The sequence below is a fragment of the Ursus maritimus genome, unplaced genomic scaffold (assembly GCF_017311325.1).
Source record: "Ursus maritimus isolate PB19 unplaced genomic scaffold, ASM1731132v1 scaffold_3, whole genome shotgun sequence".
In the NCBI taxonomy this organism is placed as follows: Eukaryota; Metazoa; Chordata; class Mammalia; order Carnivora; family Ursidae; genus Ursus; species Ursus maritimus.
The window spans coordinates 31,673,588-31,697,286 of record NW_024425563.1 but is presented as its reverse complement, the minus strand read 5'-3'; the positions used below and the strand labels follow the sequence as shown (position 1 = coordinate 31,697,286).

Here is a 23,699-nt window from a genome sequence, read left to right as displayed (position 1 = left end):
GTCTCTTTCTGGGGGTTCCAGAAAAAGATGCTTCCTCCCCAATAAGGAAATTGAGAAGGCCAAAACTCTCTTTCCCCCGTGGTAGCATCGAGGTTCCCACCTTTGAACACACATGGGTGCAGGTTTGGTGCCCGAAGCCCCTGCTGACATCCTACAATCTTGAGGGGAACTCAAGAGTCTCCCCCAGACCCAGGACCTGACATCATGGCAGTGAACAGATGTCAGCAATACCTACCACAAGACGCTGGTTATGTGAGGAAAAACAGTAGGTGTTGTGTTATTTACAGCTTAAAATATTGTGATAGAAGGTATCACCCTCCAAATGTGGCCTGGGGTGCTGGATGAAGGGACAGTCTTACTAACTCAAGCTCTGATGTTTCCAGTCAATCTTGACAATCAGATCCTAGCTCGACTTAAGCATATTAATTAAATACCAACGTACTAAATTTGGGACAGTCTTACTAACTCAAGCTCTGATGTTTCCAGTCAATCTTGACAATCAGATCCTAGCTCGACTTAAGCATATTAATTAAATACCAACGTACTAAATTTGGTCAGCGCTAATTTTGTTATTTGGGAGGATACAGAATATTTTATTCCAAAATAATCGCCAGGAGTTATAATGACGCTTGAAAATGTCTCAAAGCTAGAGAATCTTAATCTTGACTTTTAAGTATTTAGCACAGTGTAACAGTCACACATCAAAACTAGCTTGAGTGGATGGATCGTGTTTTGAAGGCTCCAAGGAAGCCGCGGCTACTCTTAAAACGAGTGATTGGTTTTCTAAGACAGCCTTCTAGAGCAAACGTTTAGAACTTGGAGGCACTCCTTGAGAACAGTTAACAACAGCTGTAAAACCTATTTGCTTTTCTTTTTTTTTTTTTTAATAGTTAACATAGTTCAGAAACTGTTCCAGGTTTTATATACGTTATCTTATTTGACTCTTGGGTATCTAAACACTGCCCGTGCCCGAGGCTCCGTGGTCGGTAAGGGGTAGGGCGCCCGCGCAGGCCCCCTGACGCTACGGCTGCGTCTCGGGCCAGAGGCTGCGGCGGCAGTTGGTTACCTTATTCACGACTTTCCTTCGTAGGAACCTCTGCAGCAGGCCCTGCATGGGCTCGCCGTCCCACCGCAGCTGGACCCAGCGGAAGTGCTGCTGCACCAGCAAGTCCGAGCCCTGGAGACAGGCCTTGGCAATGGTTCCCAGCAGAAAGCAGTTCTCATGAAAGTAATAACATTCAGACGTTCCATTTCCTAAAACAAACCAAAAGCAATGGTCCAACCTCAGGAAGCCATACGATGAGACAAACACAAAGTCAAACGAGTCTAAGAGAGAAGAACAGTAAGTTCAACTCCTACTCTGGGCCACAGAGGATGAGAATAATCCCACAGAGCCTCGCTTCTGGGCATGCTCCTGCCACTCTCTTTACCTTTCTGCAGAGTCCAGGGGCTTTCAGGGCTGCGATTCTCCAAAGGTGCCAGAAAGTCCCCCAGCAACTCAGACAAGGAGGATTTTTCCAAGTTCTCTAAGATGATGATGACTTTCTTGTTCGTAGGAGACTGTTTCACGGGGATCAGACAAGCTGGGGTGAAAAACACAATTCAGGGATTAAAGCTTTTACAAAAACCTCTAAGAGCTGGTTAAAAATCGAAGTCTGAAGATGGAAAGTGTTCGTGAAGACGTGACATAATGAGAATGTTCTTAAATTGCTGGTGGAGTAGGAGGACTCTGGAAAAGAGGTTAGCATTACTTCATACTGGCGGAAGCATGCACATACGATGATCCACTACTAGTTTCACACAGACCCCGCTAAGGATCAACGCCCGTTCCCACTGACAGCAGAATGGATACACAGGAGTATTTCAGACACTGGAGAGGACGGTGAACCGACAACAAGCATCAACATGCAGGACTGCCACAAACAATACAGTAAGAAGCAAATCACAAAAGGATACATATAATATGGTTTCACCACGTAAAGTTCAAACACGGGCAGTACTAAATATATAATTTAGGGATTCACAAGGGAGTAAAGGTAGTAAAGGGATTTAAAGGTAGTAAAATGATAAAGAAAAGCAAAGAAATGGTTATCACAAAAGATGGACTAATGGTTACCTCTAGAAGGGTTTATGGACAGGGATGGGGCCATGGCCACATTCTGGAAGCTGGGAGAGTCTATTTCTTGGCCTGGTTGGTGCCTAAATGATTATTTTATTTAGAATTATTTCCTGATCTAGAAATATCTATAAATCTATAAATATAGGTATTATGTATTTTATGGATGTATATTTCATAATACAAAAGGTCAGAAACCCTTAAATGACCTTTAAATTACACATGTGAACTATTCACAAAATTATGGAAATAGGACCTCAGAAAAGCAGATTATCCTTTCATTTTACAGACCTCAGAGAGGTTAAAGTGGTTTGACTAGGGTTTCACCACAGTTTTAAGGAAGGACTAGGACTTCCGATTCTTTTTTCTTTTTTTTTTTTTTAGGATTATTTGAGAGAGAGTGTGCGCAGGTTTGCGCATGGCCACGCGAGCAGTGAGGAGGGAGGGAGAGAGAATCCTCAGGCAGACTCCGTGCTGAATGCAGAGCCCCACGCAGGCCTCTACCCCAGGACCCTGAGACCCTGAGATCATGACTTGAACTGAAATCAAGAGTCAGATGCTTAATTGACTGAGCCACCCAGGTGCCCCGGGACTTCTGAATCATCCTTAGTGGACCTCCTACTGAAGGGGGCGCTAAACTGCGTATCAACCCAAAATGAAAAATGCAAAGTAAATGGAAGATTATATGTAGGAAACGAGCAGTCTGTAGACAGAATGTACTTGAAACAGTGCCCAGCACCCACTAAGCACTCGAATGTTAATAATGTAGTTAACTTGTATATACTACTTCTACATACCAGTGAATTAGTCAAAAATTAAAATCACTTTTTAATCTTTAAGATTCTAAGATGCCTCAGTCTTAGCCAAATTAACCTTGAGAAAAAGAGATCAATTTAAATTACTTGAGAGTAATTTTATCAAGTATTCCACTTTTCACCAATATTCATAATAACAGATTATACTCCAGTCCCCCTTGTTACTCTAGACAGATGCATTTTCACTTTCAAAAGAACTCTTCGAACACTGTAAATGAATCTCTTCTGAGACTGAAATAGCTTTTCTGCAGGCTATGAAGCTTTAAAACTAGAAAACTGGAAACAGTAGCTGCCACCTCTCAATTTAGTTGTTTTGTGGGGGCTGTTACCACTAGTGTCTGCTGTGTGCCTGAGTCCTTTCAACACGGCTATTCAGTAAAAAGTGCTAAAAAGTCTGTGCTTCTCAGCAAACGTTCTTTCAGAAACACATTCAATGTGGAAGTATGCTAGATCTATAGTTCATTAAAACAACAATGATAAACTCACCTTTTCTACCCAGTGATAAAAACCAGAGCAGGTTGAATGGTACGTGCACCTGCTTTGCTGTAACCAAGGACTAAAAGTCTGCAGTGTTTCCCTGATCTGTGTTGAGGGTACGGCCAGCTCCAGCGGCCTTGAAGCTGCTGCGTCCAGCCAGAATCTCTCTACAGGAACATGTATCTGCATTTCAACAAACGTTCATCCCTTGCCCCCTCGCTGTATGTCCTATGCTAAGTGCTATGGTGTACCAGAGGGGACTGACTCTAACTTGGGGATGTGGCATTTTAAAATGCACCTATCTTAAGGAATAGCATCTTCAAAGGTAGACAGGTCAGGAGAAGGCTTTCTAGTTGTGAGAGATGGCATTGGCCGAGAATGGAGACTGGGCAGGGCTCAGTCCTAGAAGGGACTAAGGATCAAGTCAAGGTCAGAACAGCCGCAAGAGTGAAGGATGGTGAGCTCAAAGCTGATAGAAAGCTCTGGTCGGGACTGGCTGGAAGCCTGGGGTGGAGTCACATCAACGGAATGGGATCAAGTAGCCACGGGGTGGGGGTGGGGGGGCAGCAGTCAAGCAGTGACCATGTACTCCCCCTGGGCTGCAGGGAACCATCCCCTGGGATCCACTTCCAGATGTTCTGATTTCATTGGGCTGGGCTGGGCCATTGGAATTTTGTGTGCAGCCTGGGGTGAGGCTTAATGATATGCAGCCTCAGAACTCAGCCACAGATGACAAGTGGAAGACCGAGAATGTCGTGTTGGTAGGGAGAAACCACCAGATCTGGGATGCCATGGCAGTCTCTAAAGAGGGGGATAAACAGGATTGGATTCCTGCTTTGAAATCTCACTCTGGTGCAAAGAACGCCTGGAGAGAAAAGAAAAAGGAAAACACACTTACAGGCTCTGATAGCTGAGGCGAATGCAGGAGATAATGGGAGCCTCGTCCAGGGCCAAGGTACAGAACAAAGGCGCTGAGAGCAGCAGCTGCGCGGCTGGGGAGCGGAAGGCCGAGCGCAGGTGAGCAAGAGCGGCACGAGCACACACCGGGGGCGCAGCTGAGGAGGGAGCATCCCGTCACAGATGTCCCGCAGGCGCTGGGCCCGGAGCAGGGGGCGGAGAATTCAGGCGGGAGATAAAATGAATGGGTTCACAGGGGCCCCGGAGAGCTTTCGGAAAGTGCTTAACATTCTCTGAGGTCCACCAGCCAGGGCTGTATGGCTAATCAGTGAATCGCCCATTAAATGGATAACCTGTGCCCTAGACAGAAAGGGGGCAGGGCTGCCGTTCTAACAGCTGGGTTGGGGTTCCACCTCGTCTTTATCCTGGTGTCCCAGGAGATACCAACCCAGGGTCAAATAGACTGGGCTTCTCTGCTGAAAAGCTTCGTCTTCACCGCCAGTCTCATGACCTCATTTTTTCCGTCACCCACTTCTCTAACTACTTAAGTTCAACATCCTTAAATCAGTTGGTCCAAAGGTAAATTCGATCGGTGAAATAGCATGTGTCTACTTCAGCTTATTTAGCAGAGTTTCAGGTCTAACCAACCCCAGGAGCAGGAAGTCTCCAGTTTGAAGGATTAACCAGCCCCGATCGGGTTCTAAGGCATGAGACAAGGCCACGCACCGCACGCTACAGCTGCTGCCAGGAAGTCAGCCATGTAGGTCCCCTTGCCGTAGGCTACTTCAAGCTCTATTTCTGAAACAAATCTCTTTCGGTCCTTTTTCTTCAGCTGTATAGGCTGTGTGAGCCCCGCTCCTCTCCTGCACATTGGTGATCTTAATCAGACACGTACACCCTTGTATTAAAAGTTCTGGAGATTCAGTCAACACTTGTTGGTTTAAAAATAATTAGCCTATTATAGTTAAATCCAAACTCCTTTGCGTCTAAAGTGACCACGAGTCCATAATCTGCCCCTTGGGATGGAAAGCAGCCTGTCTTCTATGGTCCACTGAGAACAAGGCTCTGAGTCCAGCTAAGAAGCAGGGGGCAAACCTTCCAAGAGCCTCAGGTAATGCAGGGCCAAGGAGGTGAACTCAGCTGTGTGGACTCCAATGACCCTATTCTCCTACTATTAATATGGTAATTCTATCTTTATTACTTCCAAAAAGGAAAGTTCTCTCAAGAATTCCAAGTGTTACTTAAAAATACCAATCTAGTATTCAAAAAAATTTTTTTTTACTCCTTACTGTCACATGTAATTTTAAAAGTATCTGTCTTGCTGACCTAACTACATACCTTACACTAAGGGAAAATTTGACCCAATTCTAATACACGCTCACACCTCCCTTTACCAAACAACAGAGCCATATGCTGTGACTCTCTCTCACAAAACGCAATATGAAAAGATGTTATTTTTCTTATTATTTTAGGAAGATGTTATTTTAAAATAAACACAAAATAACCCTTGGTAACATTAGTGCTAGGTCTTTTTTTTAATGTGTTCTTTTGTTCTACAGTCTTTTCTTCATGGGAACCATTTTATTTTAATCTCCATATAAGTCTTGGCTTCTTTTTTTTTTTTTTTTTTTTAAGAGAGAGAGAGAGCAATAGAGAGCGAGCAGGGGGCAGGGGCAGAGGGAGAGAGAATCCTAAACAGGCTCCACGCCAGTGCACAGCCTGAGGCAGGGCTCCATCTCACAACCTTGTGATCATGACCTAAGCCAAAATCATGATCCCGGGGCCCTCGAATCGAGCCCCGTGTCGGGCTCCCCACTCAGTGGGAGAATCTGCTTCTTTCTCCCCCTCTGCCCCTCCTCCTTGCTCATGCTCTCTCTCTCTCTCAAAATAAATAGATAGAATCTTAAAAAAAAAAGGTCTTAGCAGATGAACCTACCTTTGTGTCTTACTTGTGTTATTAAAAGAAGAAGAAAGATATTTGATAATTACAAATTATTGAGGTGAATAGAGAATCAAGTCCTGTCCCATTTATGTCCTTTCCTACATAAAAGGGTAGTTAAAATGGAGATTTTTTTTTTTTTTGGCTTCAGTCTGTTCAAAAACTTCATTTTTAAACTCCAAATCACTCTATCTTTATGTCCTATCATCACCTACTCCCCTATCAACTCTTGCACTCTCTCACCTTATGTCTTTCTACATCCAGTCTAAGCAGGCTTTTCCACTTACAGACACCTGAAGATGACATTCTCTTTGTCTTTGCTCATGCTACTTCCTCTATCAGATTCACCCACTCATCACCAATAATTATTAGCTATCAGTGTACAAGACAAAATAGAATAAGGTACAGTGCTAGCCTTCAAGGAGCTCACCATGTGTGCATGGGCCAAGGCCAAAGGTCAGATAATAGCCTCACTGTCTTGACCTATAGTGATGTGGGACATGGTTATAAACAAAATCTACTGATGTTCATTAAAGGGAGAAGTCACATCTGGGGGGATCAGAGAAGCTTTCATTTGAGGTGTCCTTAGAGCATTTTAACAGGGGCTTTTTCTGTAGTTTCCAGAAAGGCAAAAACCATGTCTGTTTTAAGCAGTACTGTACACATACTATTTTGCACAGCACCCGCCATGTTGGTAGTCAGTGTGTGTGTGTGTGTGTGTGTGTGGCGGGGGGCGGGGGTGTGTGTTTACTCTATCATTCTAGATGAGAGCTGCACACGAACTAAGACTCAGAGTAGAAAAGCAAAGGACACATAAAGAAGAAACAGCATACTCTGTTGGAGCACAGACATCCATTTTGAAAGGGTCAAATGTTCTAAAGAAGACATACAAATGGCCAACAAGTCCATGAAAAGACACTTGACATCACTAATGATCAGGGAAATGCAAAACAAAACCACAGTGAGATCTCACCTCATACCAGGCAGAATGGCTATCGTCAGAAAGGCAACAGATAACAAGTTCTGGCAAGAATGTGGAGGAAAGGGAACCCTTGAGCACTGACGGTGGGAATGTAAATTGGTACATTTCCATACTATGGAAAACAGTATGGAAGTTCTCAAAAAATTCAAAATAACCACATTGTCCAGCCATCCCACTTCTAGGTATATATCCAAAGGAAATGAGATCAGGATCTCAGGGAGTAATCTGCACTCCCATGTTCACTGCATCATTATTCCCAATAGCCAAGAAACGGAAAGAACCCAAGTGTCTGTCAACAGATGAATGGATAAAAATGTGGTGTATACACAGAATGGACTATTCTTCACTCACTGAGAAAGAAGAAAATCTTGCCATTTTCAACCACAGGGTGCACCACGGGGGCATTACACTAAGGGAATCAAGTCAGACGGAGAAAGACAAATACTGTATGATATCACTTACATACGGAATCTGAAAAGCCGAACCTACGCTAACAGAGTAAAATGGTTGGCAGGGGTTTGGGGCCAGGGTGAGGGAAATGGGGAGATATCAAAGGATACACAATTTCAGTTATAAGATGAGTAAGTTCTGGGGATCTAAAGTCCTGCATGGTGACTACAGTTAGCAATATTGTTTTACATACTTGAAAGTTACTAAGAAAGTCCACCTGAACATTCCCACCCCCAAAAAAATAGTAATTGTGTGAGGTAACAGAGGGACTAGCTAATGTTACAGTCATTATTTTGCAGTACAGAAGCGTATCAAATCAACACGCTGTACGCCTTAAAGTCATACGATGGTATATCTCAGTAATATCTCAACTAAAAAAACAAAGGGTCAGATAAGCCAATCACTGTCCTTGAAAGGAAGGCCTTGAACGGCACTGACTTAGTTCAGTGGGTGAGAGAAGGATGTGTGGGGCAGGAATCACACACAGCTTTTAATTAAGGGTCCGACTGCCCGTGAAGGATGTGTGAGGGGGAGAAGCAGTCGGCAGAGCAGCCAGTCATAGGAAAGGAGTTGAGATACGAGAAAAGGGGGCATAAGGTAGGATGGTACCAATAGAACGGATGAAAAAGGCATGCTGGGACCCATCTGGCAGGACGTGACTATGGACTACGTGGGATGAAGACAAGGGGTCCATGAAAGAGGATCTGGAAGTTCTATCTGGTCCTCCTATGGCTTTAAAAAGTGAAATAACTGACAACACTGAAAGAAGAAAATCCTGCATTTTACATAAAACAGGATTTCTGACTTCTTAAAAGTCCCAGGAGCACTTGACACTGGACCTACACCACCTCCAGCAACTGGCTGCTGAGAGCGGCTGTCCTCCTGCAGATGGAGACGCCTCCCCGCTCCCCGCAGCCCCAGCGAGCCCACTTCACCCTTTAACGTGGCCTGTTGGCACTGTGGACGTTCAGGTGGTCAAGCCTGCTGATAAGACGAGAGTTTCAAGTGGGAGAGGCTGAGAGATGTGCCACTCACCAAACTGGGAAACAGGAAGAGGAACTCTTAAGATGCCCGCCCACCAACAGGTTTAGAAATGCTGTGCGGGCACCTCTACACCCTTTTATGACCTGACTCACTGCTAAGTTTCTTAGCTCTCTCAGCTTAGAGCAGAGAGCAGAATCCAGTCTATGATTGCTATCTGCTCTGACAGGGTGAGAACAAAATATTTCAGCTTCTTACTCTGAGATGAAACAAGACTGAAAGTTGGAAAAAATGTAGTGGGCTTTTGTTATAAGACCAAGGGGGGAAATAGAAATGTCAGCACAGGTGGGTTTCTACGGAGCCGTGGCTGGCTTTGAGGAAGGGCAGGCTCGGTAGCAGTCTGAGGCCTGCTTGGCTGTGTTCTTGCTGGGGTATCTCCTGTCAGGATCCTCCAACCTCCTGTTTCAAATGTCCTCATGTTTATAAATCAGAGTGTTGAGAATAGGGCCTACCAGAGTCAGAGCTTAATAAATGGTAGTGATTATTAGTAACAGCAGCAGAAAAAAACAGCTTTCTGTAGCTAACTTTCACTAGTTTCTGAACAAAGACTGACCCACGCACCAGAGTAACATTCTGATTCTGGTAGGATTTTTCTATCCTTAAAATGTGTGTCTAGGTCTGTGGAACCCTCAATCCCTCCCCAAGCCGGCCTCTTAAACTTTAGTTCTTGACGTAAAAGCTGCTGGCCCTTTCTTCTTCCAAGGCTGACCTAGCTACGTGGTCTCTCCCTTGATCATGGCTCCAAAGATGAGAAACACCTCAACACAGATTTGGATTTGTGTTTCAGCTCATCTACCACTGATCTTGCACCTGCACCCCTCCTGCACCCTCTCCCCAGGGCTCTCTGTGGCTCTGGGCCCTTGGAAACTGGAGTCTGGTTCATTTTGGTTCTGGATTGGAGCTGGTGGTCATGCTGTGCTGTGCAGGGTATGCTAACACGCCCTGTGGTGAAGCTTGGAATGGTAACCTCAGGAGCCTAAGACAGAAAATTCACGAAAAAGCTATATTAATAAACATATTTAATCCTGGTTCTGCCACTCTGGAGTTATGGCAAGATACCGAGCCTCCCCTCCCCGTGCCAGCTTCCTCACATTGGAAACAGACATGACACCTACCCGCATAGGGCTATGGTGGAGATTAAATGAGTTCATTAACGTGTGCAATGGGTTTAGCGAAGCGCCAGTCGATGTGCCAAGGGTTAGGTGGAGGAAGTTTAACTCAGGTGCTTCAAGAAGGGGTGCTTTGGTTGTAGAGAATTTATGAATTATTTACTAAAAACCTCTCTGCTCTTTATTATCACCATGCAGCTCTGAACAGCACCAGTGGTAGAGTACTCAGTTCTGCCAGGGTGGGCGGCTCCCAACACCCCCCCCTTGATACACCTCTGATGCCAGTTATATAGCACGCTCACTACAGATGATTCACAGACAAAAGATGGGGGGAGAAAAGAAAAAACATAGGATGAGCAATAACTGCAATGACAGATACATGAAAATATTTTTTTTGCACGTGTTCATCTAGGTTCCCGTTTCCATTTCAAGGCTGTTGAATATTTGAAAAGTCACCTTAAATTCACCCCCCAGAAAGAAACCTTATTTCCTTTCAACGGCATCACTGAAGATCATGCCCTTCGTGACACTTCAGTTGGCTGGAACGGCCTTACCGCTACTGATGAACAGGTCTACTAGCTGTTCCTTGGAGAAACCGGCATCCACTTTGGCTCTCACTATTTCACAGGTGAATCCTGCAGCCATTTGTCTGTGCTGTGATAAGACATCAGTGATTAGTTCTACACACTTTCAAATTTTCAGACAAAAAGAGAGGGTACACAAGTAATGGATACCTGCATGCAGAGTGCAAGCTGATGTGCTATGTAGTCTTGCAAGCTTCCTTCCGGGCCATGGAAAATGACATTGTGGTATTGCTCGACCTATTAATAAACCAAGAGGAAATCTTAGGTGAAAATGTGAAGAAGAGAAAAAAAAAAAAAAAAGTGGTACCCAAGTAGGAAATTCCCTTTCTGACTGTCCTCAGCCTTTGAAAACATTACAAATAATATTTTCAGGATTAACTTTATTCACTGGGCACTTGAAGTCTTTCATTTTAATATGAAATATAGTATTTGTATACTTATATAGTATTTTATGTAGCGTTTCTGTATAGGAAGAGCTGACATTGGATTACTCTTTGGGGCACCTGGTGGCTCAGTCGGTTAAGCATCTGCCTTCGGCCTAGGTCATGATCTCAAGGTCCCGGGATTGAGTCCCGCATTGGGCTCCCTGCTCAGTGGGGAGTCTCCTTCTCCCTCTGCCCCTCACCCTGTTTGTGCTTGCTCTCTCTCTCTCAAATAAATAAATAAAAATCTTAAAAAAAAAAAAAAAGACGAAGCATACTCTTTCTTCCCTTTCTCTTCCACAGTGAGGTTCAGTACGCAGGCTGGGAACATGGTTCCTACTGTATTTTGTCCCTTGCAAATGTTTTTCTTTATTATCTCTTGCAGATGCGCTCTAGTTTGAATTTTCCCAATGTTTATTTTGCTTTTGAGTGATTATTTAAAATAGCAATGAATTACGTTCATTTCAATGTATCCTGGAAAATACAACATAAAGAAGTAGAATATAAACCACTGACAGTGTCATCACCCACTGTAAATATTTTTATGCTTCCCTTCCTAGCCTCAGCAATCAGACAACAAAAAGAAATAAAAAGTATCCAAATCAGCAAGGAAGAAATCACACTTTCACTCTTCACAGATGACATGATACTCTATATAGAAAACCTGAAAGACTCCACCAAAAAATTGCTAGAATTGATACATGAATTCAGCAAAGATGCAAGATATAAAACCAACGTACAAAATCTGTGGCATTTCTATACACCAGTAACAAAGCAGCAGAAAGAGAAATCAAGGAATCAATCCCATGTACAATTGCACCAAAAACCAGAAGATACCTAAACCTAACCACAGAGGTAAAAGAGCTGTACTTTGAAAACTGGAGAACACTTATGAAAGAAATTGAAGATGACCCAAAGAAATGGAAAAACATTCCATGCTCATAGATTGGAAACAAATACTGTTAAAATGTCTACACCACCCAAAGCAATCCACACATTCAATGTAATCTGTATCAAAATAATACCAGCATTTTCCACAGAGCTGGAACAAACAATCCTAAAATTTGTATGGAACCACAGAAGACCCTGAAGAGCCAAAGTAATGTTGAAAAACAAAAAGCTGGAGGCATCACAGTTCCAGACTTCAAGCTCTATTACAAAACTGTAGTCATCAAGACAGTGTGGTACTGGTACAACAACAGACACGGATGGAACAGAATAGAGAGCCCAGAAACAGACCCTCAACTACATAGTCAACTAATCTTCAACGAAGCAGGAAAGAATATCCAATGGAAAAAAGACAGTCTCTTCAACAAACTGGACAGCCACACGAAGAAGAATGAAACTAGACCACCTTCTTACACCATACACAAAAATAGTTTCAAAATGGATGAAAGACCTAAATGTGAGACAGGAATCCATCAAAATCCTAGAGGAGAACACAGGCAGCAACTTTTTTGACCTGGGCCATAGCAACCTCTTACTAGACATGTCTCTGGAGGCAAGGGGAAAAAAAAGCAAAAATGAACTACAGCAAAGGAAACAATCAATAAAACTAAAAGGCAGCCTATGAATTGGGAGAAGATATTCGCAAATGACATATCCAATAATGGGCTAGTACCCAAAATCTATTTAAAAAGCTTACCAAATCAACACCCAAAAAATAAATAATCCAGTTAAGAAATGGGCAGAAGACATGAACAGACATTTCTCCAAAGAAGACATACAAATGTTAACAGACACATGAAAAAACGCTCAACATCACTCATCACCAGGGAAATACAAATCAAAACCATGATGAAATACCACCTCACACCAGTCAGAATGGGTAAAATTAACAACTCGGGAAGCAACAGATGTTGGCAAGGATGTGAAGAAAGGGGAAGCCTCTTACACTGTTGGTGAGAATAGAAACTGGTGCAGCCACTCTGGAAAACAGTATGGAGGTTCCTCAAAAAGTTAAAAATAAAACTACCCTATGATCCAGCAACTGCACTACTGGGTATTTGACCAAAGTATACAAAAATACTGATTCGATGGGGCGCCTGGGTGGCTCAGTCATTAAGCGTCTGCCTTCAGCTCAGGGCGTGATCCCAGGGTCCTGGCATCGATCCCCGCATCGGGCTCCCTGCTCTGCTGGAAGCCTGCTTCTTCCTCTCCCATTCCCCCTGCTTGTGTTCCCTCTCTCGCTGGCTGTCTCTGTGTCAAATAAATAAATAAATCTTAAAAAAAAAAATACTGATTCAAAGCGGCACATGCACTGATTCAAAGGGCTCATGGTAAGAGCCCAAATGTCCATCAACTGATGAATGGATAAAGAAGATGTGGGATGCAGATATAGATAGATAGATAGATAGACAGACCGACCTATCTATCTCTATATAGTGGAATATTATTCAGCCATCAAAAAGAATGAAATCTTGCCATTTGCAACGGTGTGGATGGGACTACAGTGTATTCTGCTAAATGAAATAAATCAGAGAAAGACAAATACCAAATGATTTCACGCATATGTGGAATTTAAGAAACAGATGAACATAGGGGAAAGGAAAGAAAAATAAGATAAAAACAGGGAGACAAACTATAAGAGACTCTTAACTACAGAGAACTGGAGGTTGCTGGAGGGGAGGTGGATGGAGGGATGGGTCAAATGGGCGATGGGCATTAAGGAGGGCATGTGATGTAAGGAGCACTGGGTGTTCTATGTAAGTGATGAATCACTAAATTCTACCCCTGACACCAGTACTACACTCTATGTTAAGTACCTTGAATATAAATAAAATCTTGGAAGAAAAAATATTTTATGCTTCCTTCAGCTTTTTTCTTTGTATAGTTGATATATGTATATTTATGTATTTTTTAAGAGGGCTATAGGAGTGTAATCTTTTTACAGCTGTTGCATATCAGAGAATATCTTTGACTTCTTACATAAAAGACATCTTCACGATTGTAAGATTACTGGGTCAACTACCTATATTGTTCCATTCTGGAATTCAGTGTTTCAAAGAAACCTGGGTAGAGATTGATCACTTTTATTCTGTAGAAAAGAAAATCTGCCTGGATGCCTATAGGATTTTTTTTTTTTTTTTTACACCTTTTCCCCTCACTTGTGAGGGTACCTTGCCTGAGACCAGGAAGAGATGCAGCAGGCCCTGGGACAGAAAGCCTGTGGGCATCTGCATGGGACAAAGCCAGTGATGTGTAGAGTGAGATGTAGAAGGCAGTCATCCCCTCCACCTGTCATCCCAGGGCCGAGCTCCCGCTCCCAGCCTACATGCCTGGGAGCAGCTCTCTTCTTGGAAAGATCTTACAGAAGAGCTCTGTATAGGTGAAGTGGCACCCTAACCAGTACAGGTGACATGGCTCACGTGTCAAGCCTGAGTCACCCAGACTTAGAGAAACGCTAAATGTGAAAAGGTCTGTTCATGTTTAAGGACATCTATGTTGCTCTCCTGTATTCTGATGAGCTTGTCCCTTTGAGATCCAGGGGGAAGGACACATTCTTGAGGGTGGCTGGGGTAGACCTGGTGAAAAACAGGCCACTGATCCATCATTACAGGAAAGAAGCCAATTCTGGGACGTAGAAGGCAGACCTGAGGGAAAGCAGTTAGCATGGAAGGAAGAGGGGACTCCCACCTTGCCTGAGGCTTTTAGGGCTTGAGCTCTGGCCTCCAAAGAGACCAAGACATGCTTAGAGATAGCTCCTGGAAAGTACTGGAAAACCAGGCTTGACCACTGGGTGTCAGACTATGAGCTAAAAAGGGAAGTGGTCCTTGAAGGGGACAAGTAATGTGGGACTTGGGACTGGGTTTTAGGTTCTGAAAGACAACATGCCTGCTAGCCACCACTGATTTTCTGTGAATACAAGTATTATTCCACTACTGCTAAGCCTTCACTACAAAAGGAAGCAGCTGGATTCCCTTTGGGGCTAGGGCAGCATCAGGGAGAATGATATACCTGAAAGAAACAGGACGGTGGCTACAGCTGCCCAAGGAACATCAGCACCCCGAAGTCACAGGATGAACTCAGCAGTAGTTGGCCCCGGGCTGTCGTCTATGGTTTTGGGGGTCTGTGAGACAAGCAATGGTAGAAGTGCCAGCAAGGACCAAGACCGGTACAGGGACTGTACTTATCATTTTAAAAAGTTACCCAGATTTGTCTGGTTGTGACCTCTTTCTCCCAATCTTAAATGGAACATGGTAAATTCTTTCAGTCCACAGTCAGACCTTTTTTTGGCTTAGAAAATTTTTCTTCCATTATGGTTTTGGTAATTTCTCCTCTTCTAATTTTATTTTGAAGGAAGACCACTAATGCTTAAGTTCCCTCTATGTCCTCGGAGAGTGTATCCATTTCCTCATCATTATCGTAAGTCTTGTCCTTTGCTTCTACTTCGGGCAGAGCTCCTTAAGCTAGTCTTTCACAGCACGGAACAGAATAATCACCATCTCCCTTCCGCTCTTTACTGTCTCAAGTACAAGTTTAAAGACGTCATTGCATTTTCAGTTCTTCTTAGAGCTCCTTACCTCACCCACCTCCTTGCCAACACTTTTGCTTTAATCTTAGCCTCTCTCTACCGTGGCTTTCTTGCCCTGCTTTCACAGTTGATCTTGCATTCTCTAGAGAAAGAACATAATTTTCTAAATTATTTTCCATTTTATCTCGCAATTTTAAGGTGCTGTCATTCTGAGTTTCCAGAATGATAACTCCATTCTGTTCTGCAATGTTCCTCCATAGGTATGATGTCGTTAACTTGTTATTCCTTATGTCCTGTGAGACCGCAGACTCTGCAGTAAAACAGGATGTGCTGACGGTCATTGGCTTCACTCGCTTTCCGCTCATTTTTCGGCTGAATCCTGCCTTAGGTCACAGCTGGATGGTGGGCTGCTGTCTATACTTGCGAGTTACCCTCCAGGACGTGGCATGGCTGCCGTGGGCTGACCCTGAGCTGTCCACCACGGCACGCAAATGCGTGAGCTACGCTGCAGTCCCAGGGAGCAGGGCACTCCAGCATCCATCCTGCTGAAGGTGCTTACGTAATACACCCCCACACAGAGCAGCCTCACCGGCGCCCGCCCACCAACTTCCTGCTCAGGTATTTCTAGATTTAATCTCTGAATGAACCTGTAGAAGGGCCTATCTTGACAGGAGATGGAGGAGAAGGTCATGGTGCTGCCAAAAGCAGAGACTATGCAGTAAGGATATACCCCCAGTTTCTACCTGGTATCAACCTTGCTTTTTTGAATATGAGTGAGATGGTAAAAGAAAAATAATAAAAGCGTCTTCCTACCTAATTTCAGGTAGGCCTCAAATAAGTGGGTTTAACACTCTCTTACACCTAAAGGTACTGGAAAATTTTTCCAGATTCTTGCCAAAGGGAGACCTCAGTTCTATTTTCCTCTGTTATTGTGAAGTTTTATCACTGTTCAAAAGCACTTTAGTAGGAAATTGTGTTGGGTACCGCAAGCTAAGTGCAATTTTAAACCCAGAAGTCTTGTACTCTCCAAATTAATCCCAAACTGCCATGACTTATTGGGTAGAAATTCTCTCACAAGGACTGGATTGTTTCATACCAGTGAAACAGGATACAGATTTTCAAGATTTACTGAATATTCTACCCCTGAGATTTTCAACTAGGATTGCTATTTAATCTTGTCTCACTTCTGAAAACAAGAGCGCTCTATTCATTACAGCTCTCCTGTCAAACTGCCTACACTGTCTTAAGATTGATTTTGAAATCACGTAACAGCAAGAGACCCGATTTCATAGATAAGCTGTCTTCAATTTCAACACCTCATTTGTTCTCAGATTGTAGGTTCTTACAAAATACAGGCAGGAAACATTCTATTTGAAATCTCCCTGAAAAGGTCATTCACTAGCAGTAAGCTTTTTGTCTTCACATAGTCTAATATCCTTTCTGTAATAAGGTAAGATATAAATAAGGAAAGAAATGGAGAAACAAATGTACAGACTTCCAGATCATTCATACATTCTAATACATGCATTCCATTGGGTTTTTCCTCATTTCAAATATTATCAATTTTTTGTTAATGGTAATTTGTTCTATCTCACAAATGTTGTAGTTTTGTTGGTTACCATTTAAGATCTGAACAACAAAATAATTACCAGGAGCCCGTTGCTCTACCGAGACTGGTGCAAACATGCAAAGCTATGCAAAGACAACACATTTATCTGCTCTAGCTAAAAATTAACATTTCTCCGAACAGCAAAGATCTTAGGTATTATAAATACGCATGCTTCATGCTGCCAGCAGAGGGCTCTAAAGATAGATAGGAAGGTAGGCAGGCGGACAAGACTTGGGGGCACGGAAGGTAAAGATTTTAATTGTTTTGAAAGGAGATCTGCTCTTTAAGAAAATCAAACTCAACTTTCGAAAGGTGAATTAGAGTCACCACAATTACTCCAAAGTATGCGTTCACAGTGGCACATTTCTGCTTATTACGAAAGGGACACTGGCCTTATCATCACAATCCGTACCAATCCTTTTTATTCTTGTGTCTCCACAGCCCATTCAGGAAGTTCTTACCACATGTCAATTAGTGCTTTGTGACGCAAATGAATTCTGGATTCAAGGGCAACAATGACCTTGACAAAGGCCCATCCAGCTCTAGGTTGTGCTCCCCTCCACCGTGTTCTCTGCCGGCTGGAGTGCACCAGGGAGCTGCCGGCTTCACATCGGCAGGGCACGCAGGGGGCACCCGGGATGTGTTCTCAGACTTGCCGCCTTATTTTAAAGCAATAAACCTCAACTTCTGTTCCGAGTTTCACTCATCAGAGTCTGAGGGAAAGCTTCTACTGTCGAAAAATGGTTTTAGGCCTGGTCGGGCTAAGATGCTGAACTCAAAAAAGAATAAAAAATAAAAGGTTTTTACTGAGCCAGTAAAGCTGAGATGGCTGTAGCTTAAAGTGTCATGGCTTTATAGCGAGGACTTTCGTTCTGACCTCTCCTGACATCGATTTTAAAGAATTTATGTAGGACTTCAGAGCCACAAACAACACAGTTACTGTCAACTGATTTGCATAAAATCCCCCCAAACAATCCTGGCACATCCAGCATCCCGGCTACAAAAAAGCTAGAGTCCTTCATGGTAGCGAGACGGTTTTAGCCATATGCTGAGGTCCCTCTTTATAGAATCGGTATAAAAGACTAATGGGAATGTTAAGAGAAATTACAGTTCATAGAGAGAGACACACCATAGGTTTTTAAAAAATTAGTTTACTAAAACTTGAAAAGCCAAGATTGGACTTGGTTACTAATTTCAAATAAAGACAGGCCCTCATTTAGTAACACAGGCATAATAATTTGGTATTGTAGTTATTCCAAAAAAAACCCCAAAAAACAAAAAACTCCAAAACCAAAAAACCAAACCACCATAAGATATAACTTTGGATCTAACCGTTCCCTTGTCACCCAGCCTCTACTCATGAGCTCTTGGTCCTCCAGACCTCCTCTGGGCTGACACTTGCCGGCCGCCCAGAATCTTCTTCCATAATTCCCATGGAAGCCAAAAGATTCACTGGCTTCTTCTTTCCACTAGAGCCTTACCCACGTTTACTCCTCCTGCCTAAAAGAGATAAGGCTAGAACTGGCCAGCTACCTGCTAGATCGATATTTGTGGCTTTAGATACATAACCGTCATCATTTACAACATTATTTTAATGGGAACATAGCAAATTTATTATGAGACTCTATGAAGAGCAGGTGGAATTTCCTAGTCCTGATTCTTTTTTTTTTTTTAAAGATTTATTTATTTATTTATTAGCCAGAGAGAGAGAGAGAGGGAACACAAGCAGGGGGAGTGGGAGAGGAAGAAGCAGACTCCCAGCGGAGGAGCCTGATGTGGGGCTCAATCCCATAACGCCAGGATCACGCCCTGAGCCTAAGGCAGACGCTTAATGACTGTGCCACCCAGGCGCCCCTCTAGTCCTGATTCTTGATGGTTAGTGTGGCACAAATGGGGGTGGACGGCTACCAGGCAGTGGAATCCCAAGAACTATGTCCTGCGGATTCAGATCCTGCCTTTTAAAGTAGTGCTCAGATAAGGATGATCTATGCAAGTTTTCTAATATAATAATTACTCATAGTCACTGAAGTATTAAAAAAGAAGGTTGCAAATAACGTAATAAAAACTGCAACCGGCTAGGAAAAGTCTGAGTTAATACACAAAGTTCAACTATTACAATAAATTATTAGCAACTCAAAACTCAATCAAGTTAAATGTTTCCTTATTAACTGTCAGAATGGACATTTAAGATGTGTATTATTCTAATTATATAATGAAAGTATTGAAAAATAACACCATTAAAAAAAAGAAACAAATCTGATTTAAAGTCTTCAATCCATGTGGCTTTCTGCATAAAGGCTTTAATATATGCATTTTATGTAATCCATTTACACACACAGTTACAACTGGTTACTGTGATTCCTTCTTAACCAACAGGTTAATAAGTACACTATTATTACAAGCATGAGAAAGGAAGACAGACTAGGGGCAACTCCTTAGGCTCTACCACCTGCTTGCTCGCCTTGGACAAGTTACTTTAAATCTTGGTTTAGTCACCTGTAAAATGGGAGTAACTGATATAAATGCCTACCCTCATGGAGCGATTAAATGAAACAACCTCCCTATCTTCCGACAGAGCCCGGCACATAATACTCAGTAAAGTCAGATATTACTAGATTTGCATGTCGCACAGATTTCCCACAATTCAAAGACCTATGGATGTGCCTATAGTTACTGTGGCACTGGGTGGATATGTCACTCTCTGGCTCAAACCCTACCAGTGGCTTTCTAGCACACCTGGAATAAAATTCAAAGTCCTTGCCATGATCCCAAGCGATCTAGCTTCCATCTGCTTCGAACACCCTTCACAAGGCTACCACCTTCACCCCATTTAGTTTTCCGTCTATACATCACTACAGAAAGGTCTTTGCTAACAACTCCATCCAGAAGTTCTTTCTGCCACCCTTTCCCACTGGCTCTTTATCTCCTTATCTGCTTTATTTTCCTTTATACTTACATACTTTTCTATATACTTGCATACTTGACTGGCCATGTCATTACAGATGTATTTATTCATCTGTTTCTTACTTCTCTTCCCCCACTAGAATGTAAGCTCCATGAGGTCAGGGAACACATCTCACACATAGGTATATCCTAAGTTTCTAAAATACTGTCTGCATTTGGAAGGCTCTCAATAAATACCTGTCAAACAACTGAATTAAATAACTAAACAGGATACAAAAATGTGTTAACATATTATCTGTCTCATTAGGGCATTATAATCTCATGTGGAAGATGAAACATTCACAACCATGGTATTATCTTATTGCCTGAATCACTTTAAATTTTCAAGTGCACAATAAATATTTACTATCTTCATCCAGGGGATAATTGTTGAATTTTAAAAAGCCTTTTGTGTACACTCATTAAACTGAGACTAGAACTAACAACTAGTTAGTGTCTGGTTTGTTGGTCATTGGTAGTTACCATGTCTTATGCATTAGGAGATACACATATAAATATACTTGCAATATTCTGGATATAATGTACTAATAGACATTTCATTTGACCTGCTGTCAAGCCTGATGTGCACTTGTAATCTGTTTCATCACCTTTCTGTTTATTTTATCATCTGAGTGAATGAAAAGCCCTGAGCCAGAACCTTGCCTGGTACAGAGAAGCTGAGAAGGGAGAAGGGAGAAAAGAAAGTGGTTCTATACGCTCATTCTACTGGGAGCCTAGGCTCACATTCCTGAAAACCCACTGGTCACACAACTGCACCTTTCACTAAAGCACAGGAAGGAGACAGCCTTCCCTCCCACCTGTATGTAACCCTCAGGCTTACTTTGAAGCTGTAGGGAGAGAGGAACACATGACAAAGAAAACAAATGAACGTCTCAGATTTACAAGACACCATCTCTTCCCAGTTGTAAAGCCTCTAAATGTTTCTATGCTACTGTGGCTACTTTTACAAAGGCCAACCCCAACTCTAGACTTTAGCTAGCACATCAACAGAATGGTTTTGAATACTTCATGAGGAACAAAGATATCAATTGATAGTTAATGGAAACAATTTTTGTAAAGGGCCATAGGCAAACCCATTTTTTTTTTAAAGCTTTCCAAATTAAGGCAGCAAACAATATGAATATTTGCCTCAAGTTTTATACCTTCGATATTAGTTTCTTAGATTAGATGGATCTCACACAGACACCGCTGCGTGTCGCAGGGACTGCACAGTCCTGGCTGAATCACTCACTAGCCTCGTGGCCTTAAGCACATTATGTGCCCTCTGCTTCAATTTCCTCATCCATAAGATGGATGATGTTATCTACCTCATAGGGATGTTTTGAGGAATAAATAAGACACGTATGAGCATTTGGCACACTGTCTAGCATATACTAAGTACCAGACAAATGCAAAGCATTATAGTTATTCACTGTCTAGAATTTGCTTTCTCTTGATAATCATATTCTTCTTCCCTTTAATAACAGAACTAGTTTTAGCTGGGTGCACGGCTGCCCAGCAGAAGACCACATATCCTAACGAGGTGTGAACCTGTGTCTCAATTCTGGTCAGTGGGTTGTGGGTAGAATTGATGTGTGCAACTCCCCAGAAAGGAAGGGGCTTGCCCTCCAGGCTCTCCACCCGCAGGCTAGAACCTGGTGACTCTCTTTGACCAAACCCACATATGCAATACCCCGGGTCAGAGTGGCCCGGTGAGAGAGAAGGTGCTGACACCCTGCCGGGGTCACCCTGCACCACATCCTCTGGCTGGCTCTCTCCCTGCTGGGATTTCTCTGTTTGAGAAAAATAAATTCCTACACTGTTCAAGCTATAACTGTTCAGTTTCCGTTGAAGTGGCCAAATCAATATTTTAACTAATACTAGCACTTTTAACTTAGTTTTCAATTATAAAAGTTTACAGCAAAGCATCTTGCTATTTATAGCCATTGTCTTTCATACTGATGATTGGTTTCTTGATGTCAAGTCCATGTTGGGGGAAGACAATCTCCCGCTCCAATTATAACACTTGACAGGTAACAGTCCCTGGGTCCAGGCAGTGAACACATGCACGACTGTGACAGAAACCCAGAACTAAGTGACCAGCAGCCTTCTAGGGAGAGGGCTGCTGGGGAAGGTCACAGGGTTAGGGCACAGGGTGAGTAGGGACTCATACTCTTGCAAACATGAAAATGGGCCAACCAATATATTCCAGCGTCAGAGATGGGAGCTTAAGACTCCACTTGGCAGCAGCCACCTACCAGCCTGAGGTAGTTCTGCAGCATCTGAAGAGGGATCATTGACGTGTAAGTCACACTACTGAGGCAGCCTTCTTGAGGACCTGTAAGAAAGCAATAACAGAAGGAAAATTGGTTCCCGCCCCCCCCCGCTTTTTTTTGGAGAGGTAGAGAGAGAGAGAAAGAGAGAGAGAGGAGGGGCAGAGGGAGAGAGACCGAGAGATCTCAAACGGGCTCCACGACCAGCATGAGCCCACCACAGGGCTTGATCCCACAACCCTGAGATCATGACCAGAGCCAATGGGGGAGGTTATCCTTTACATCCTTCCCCAAACTCTATCTCCCTCACTTCGCTCCCAAGTTCTGCTACTCTTTCAATATAGCACTTGAGCCTAAAGGAATTTTCTGGGATAGTCTCACTTTTTTTTTTTCCAAACTTCAGTAAGTAGTTCAAACAATAGAATACAACTTTATTAGTTGAAACTTTATTAGCTGAACTTTTAAAGACAATCCCAACATGGGAAATACGTGATGAAATCCCTTTTAGAGTTAAGGGCTGAGAAACTGAGGATTCTTGTAACCCTTACTAGCTATATAACTTTAGACCAGAAAATTAAGCTTTCTGAGCTTTAATTTCTTTGTACATAAAATGAGCGTAAACAGAAATACATATCTCCTTGGATTTTTATAAGGATGAAATGAATTTATACTTGCAATGCACTGTAAACAACAGGGCCTAGCACATAATAGCAGCTCACCAAACATTACCTGGTACGATCACAATAATCATATTAATCATACACCGGACTTGACAGTAACAGAAGTCATTTCTTTTTAACATGGTCTCTTGTCACTCTCTCAGCACCTTAGGTTTAACCTCTGGCTTGTTCCTAATGAGAGAGGCGAGCAGGATCTCAGCGGGCGCCTGGGTGGCTCAGCTGGTTAAGCTTGGGCTGAGGTCGTGATCTCAGGGTCAGGGACATGAAATTCAGCCCCAGGGCAGGTTCCCCTGCTCAGTGGGGATTATGCTTGTCGCCCCCCCCCCACTCCTCTCCCTCTGCTCCTCTCACCCTTCTTCCCCCCACTCTCTCTCTCTCAAATAAATAAATGAATGAATAAATGAATAAAATCTTAAAAAAAAAGAAAAAAAAATCGCAGCAATCAATGATCAGGATGGATATCACCAGGGGTGTCAGAAACAGCGCTTCTTTTCTTCTCCTTAGTCAAATGTTTCAAAAAACATCTAATGACTTAGCAGGAGACATACGTGCATTGCTAGAGAATGCGGGACAGAAACACGCAGATTTAAGAACCAGCCCTGGGAGACAATCATGAAGCCAAACACCGTGTCAGCATTCCCTCCATCTGGACTGTCCTTACCTGATAAAAGCACAGTGACTTGCTCTGCTTTATTTTTCTTCATAAAGTCCCACGGGGACTGGGAGAAGCTCTGACCTGCTGACCATGGCACATTTCCTAGTTCAAAAAGAATGAAATAAAATGTCAAAGAAGCTTAAAAGTAACTTTTCCTATAGGAGACAATCTCCTATGCGAGAACCCTAAGGAACCCAGATCTTCAACTGTCAAAGCCACGCACAGAATATGTC

At 43.0% G+C, this 23,699-nt stretch overlaps 1 protein-coding gene across 1 annotated transcript in view; it reads right to left on the bottom strand.

The window, feature by feature from the left end:
* The window catches only part of CTTNBP2 (cortactin binding protein 2), a gene marked incomplete at its 5' end in the record, with an annotated part of 133,703 nt that overhangs the window by 15,256 nt on the left and 94,748 nt on the right, over window positions 1–23,699 (bottom strand). The window contains 6 exon segments of the mRNA XM_008705893.2: window positions 1,067–1,254; window positions 1,431–1,583; window positions 10,381–10,480; window positions 10,561–10,647; window positions 22,117–22,196; window positions 23,473–23,568. Of these exon segments, the coding sequence (XP_008704115.2) occupies window positions 1,067–1,254; window positions 1,431–1,583; window positions 10,381–10,480; window positions 10,561–10,647; window positions 22,117–22,196; window positions 23,473–23,568 (704 nt within the window).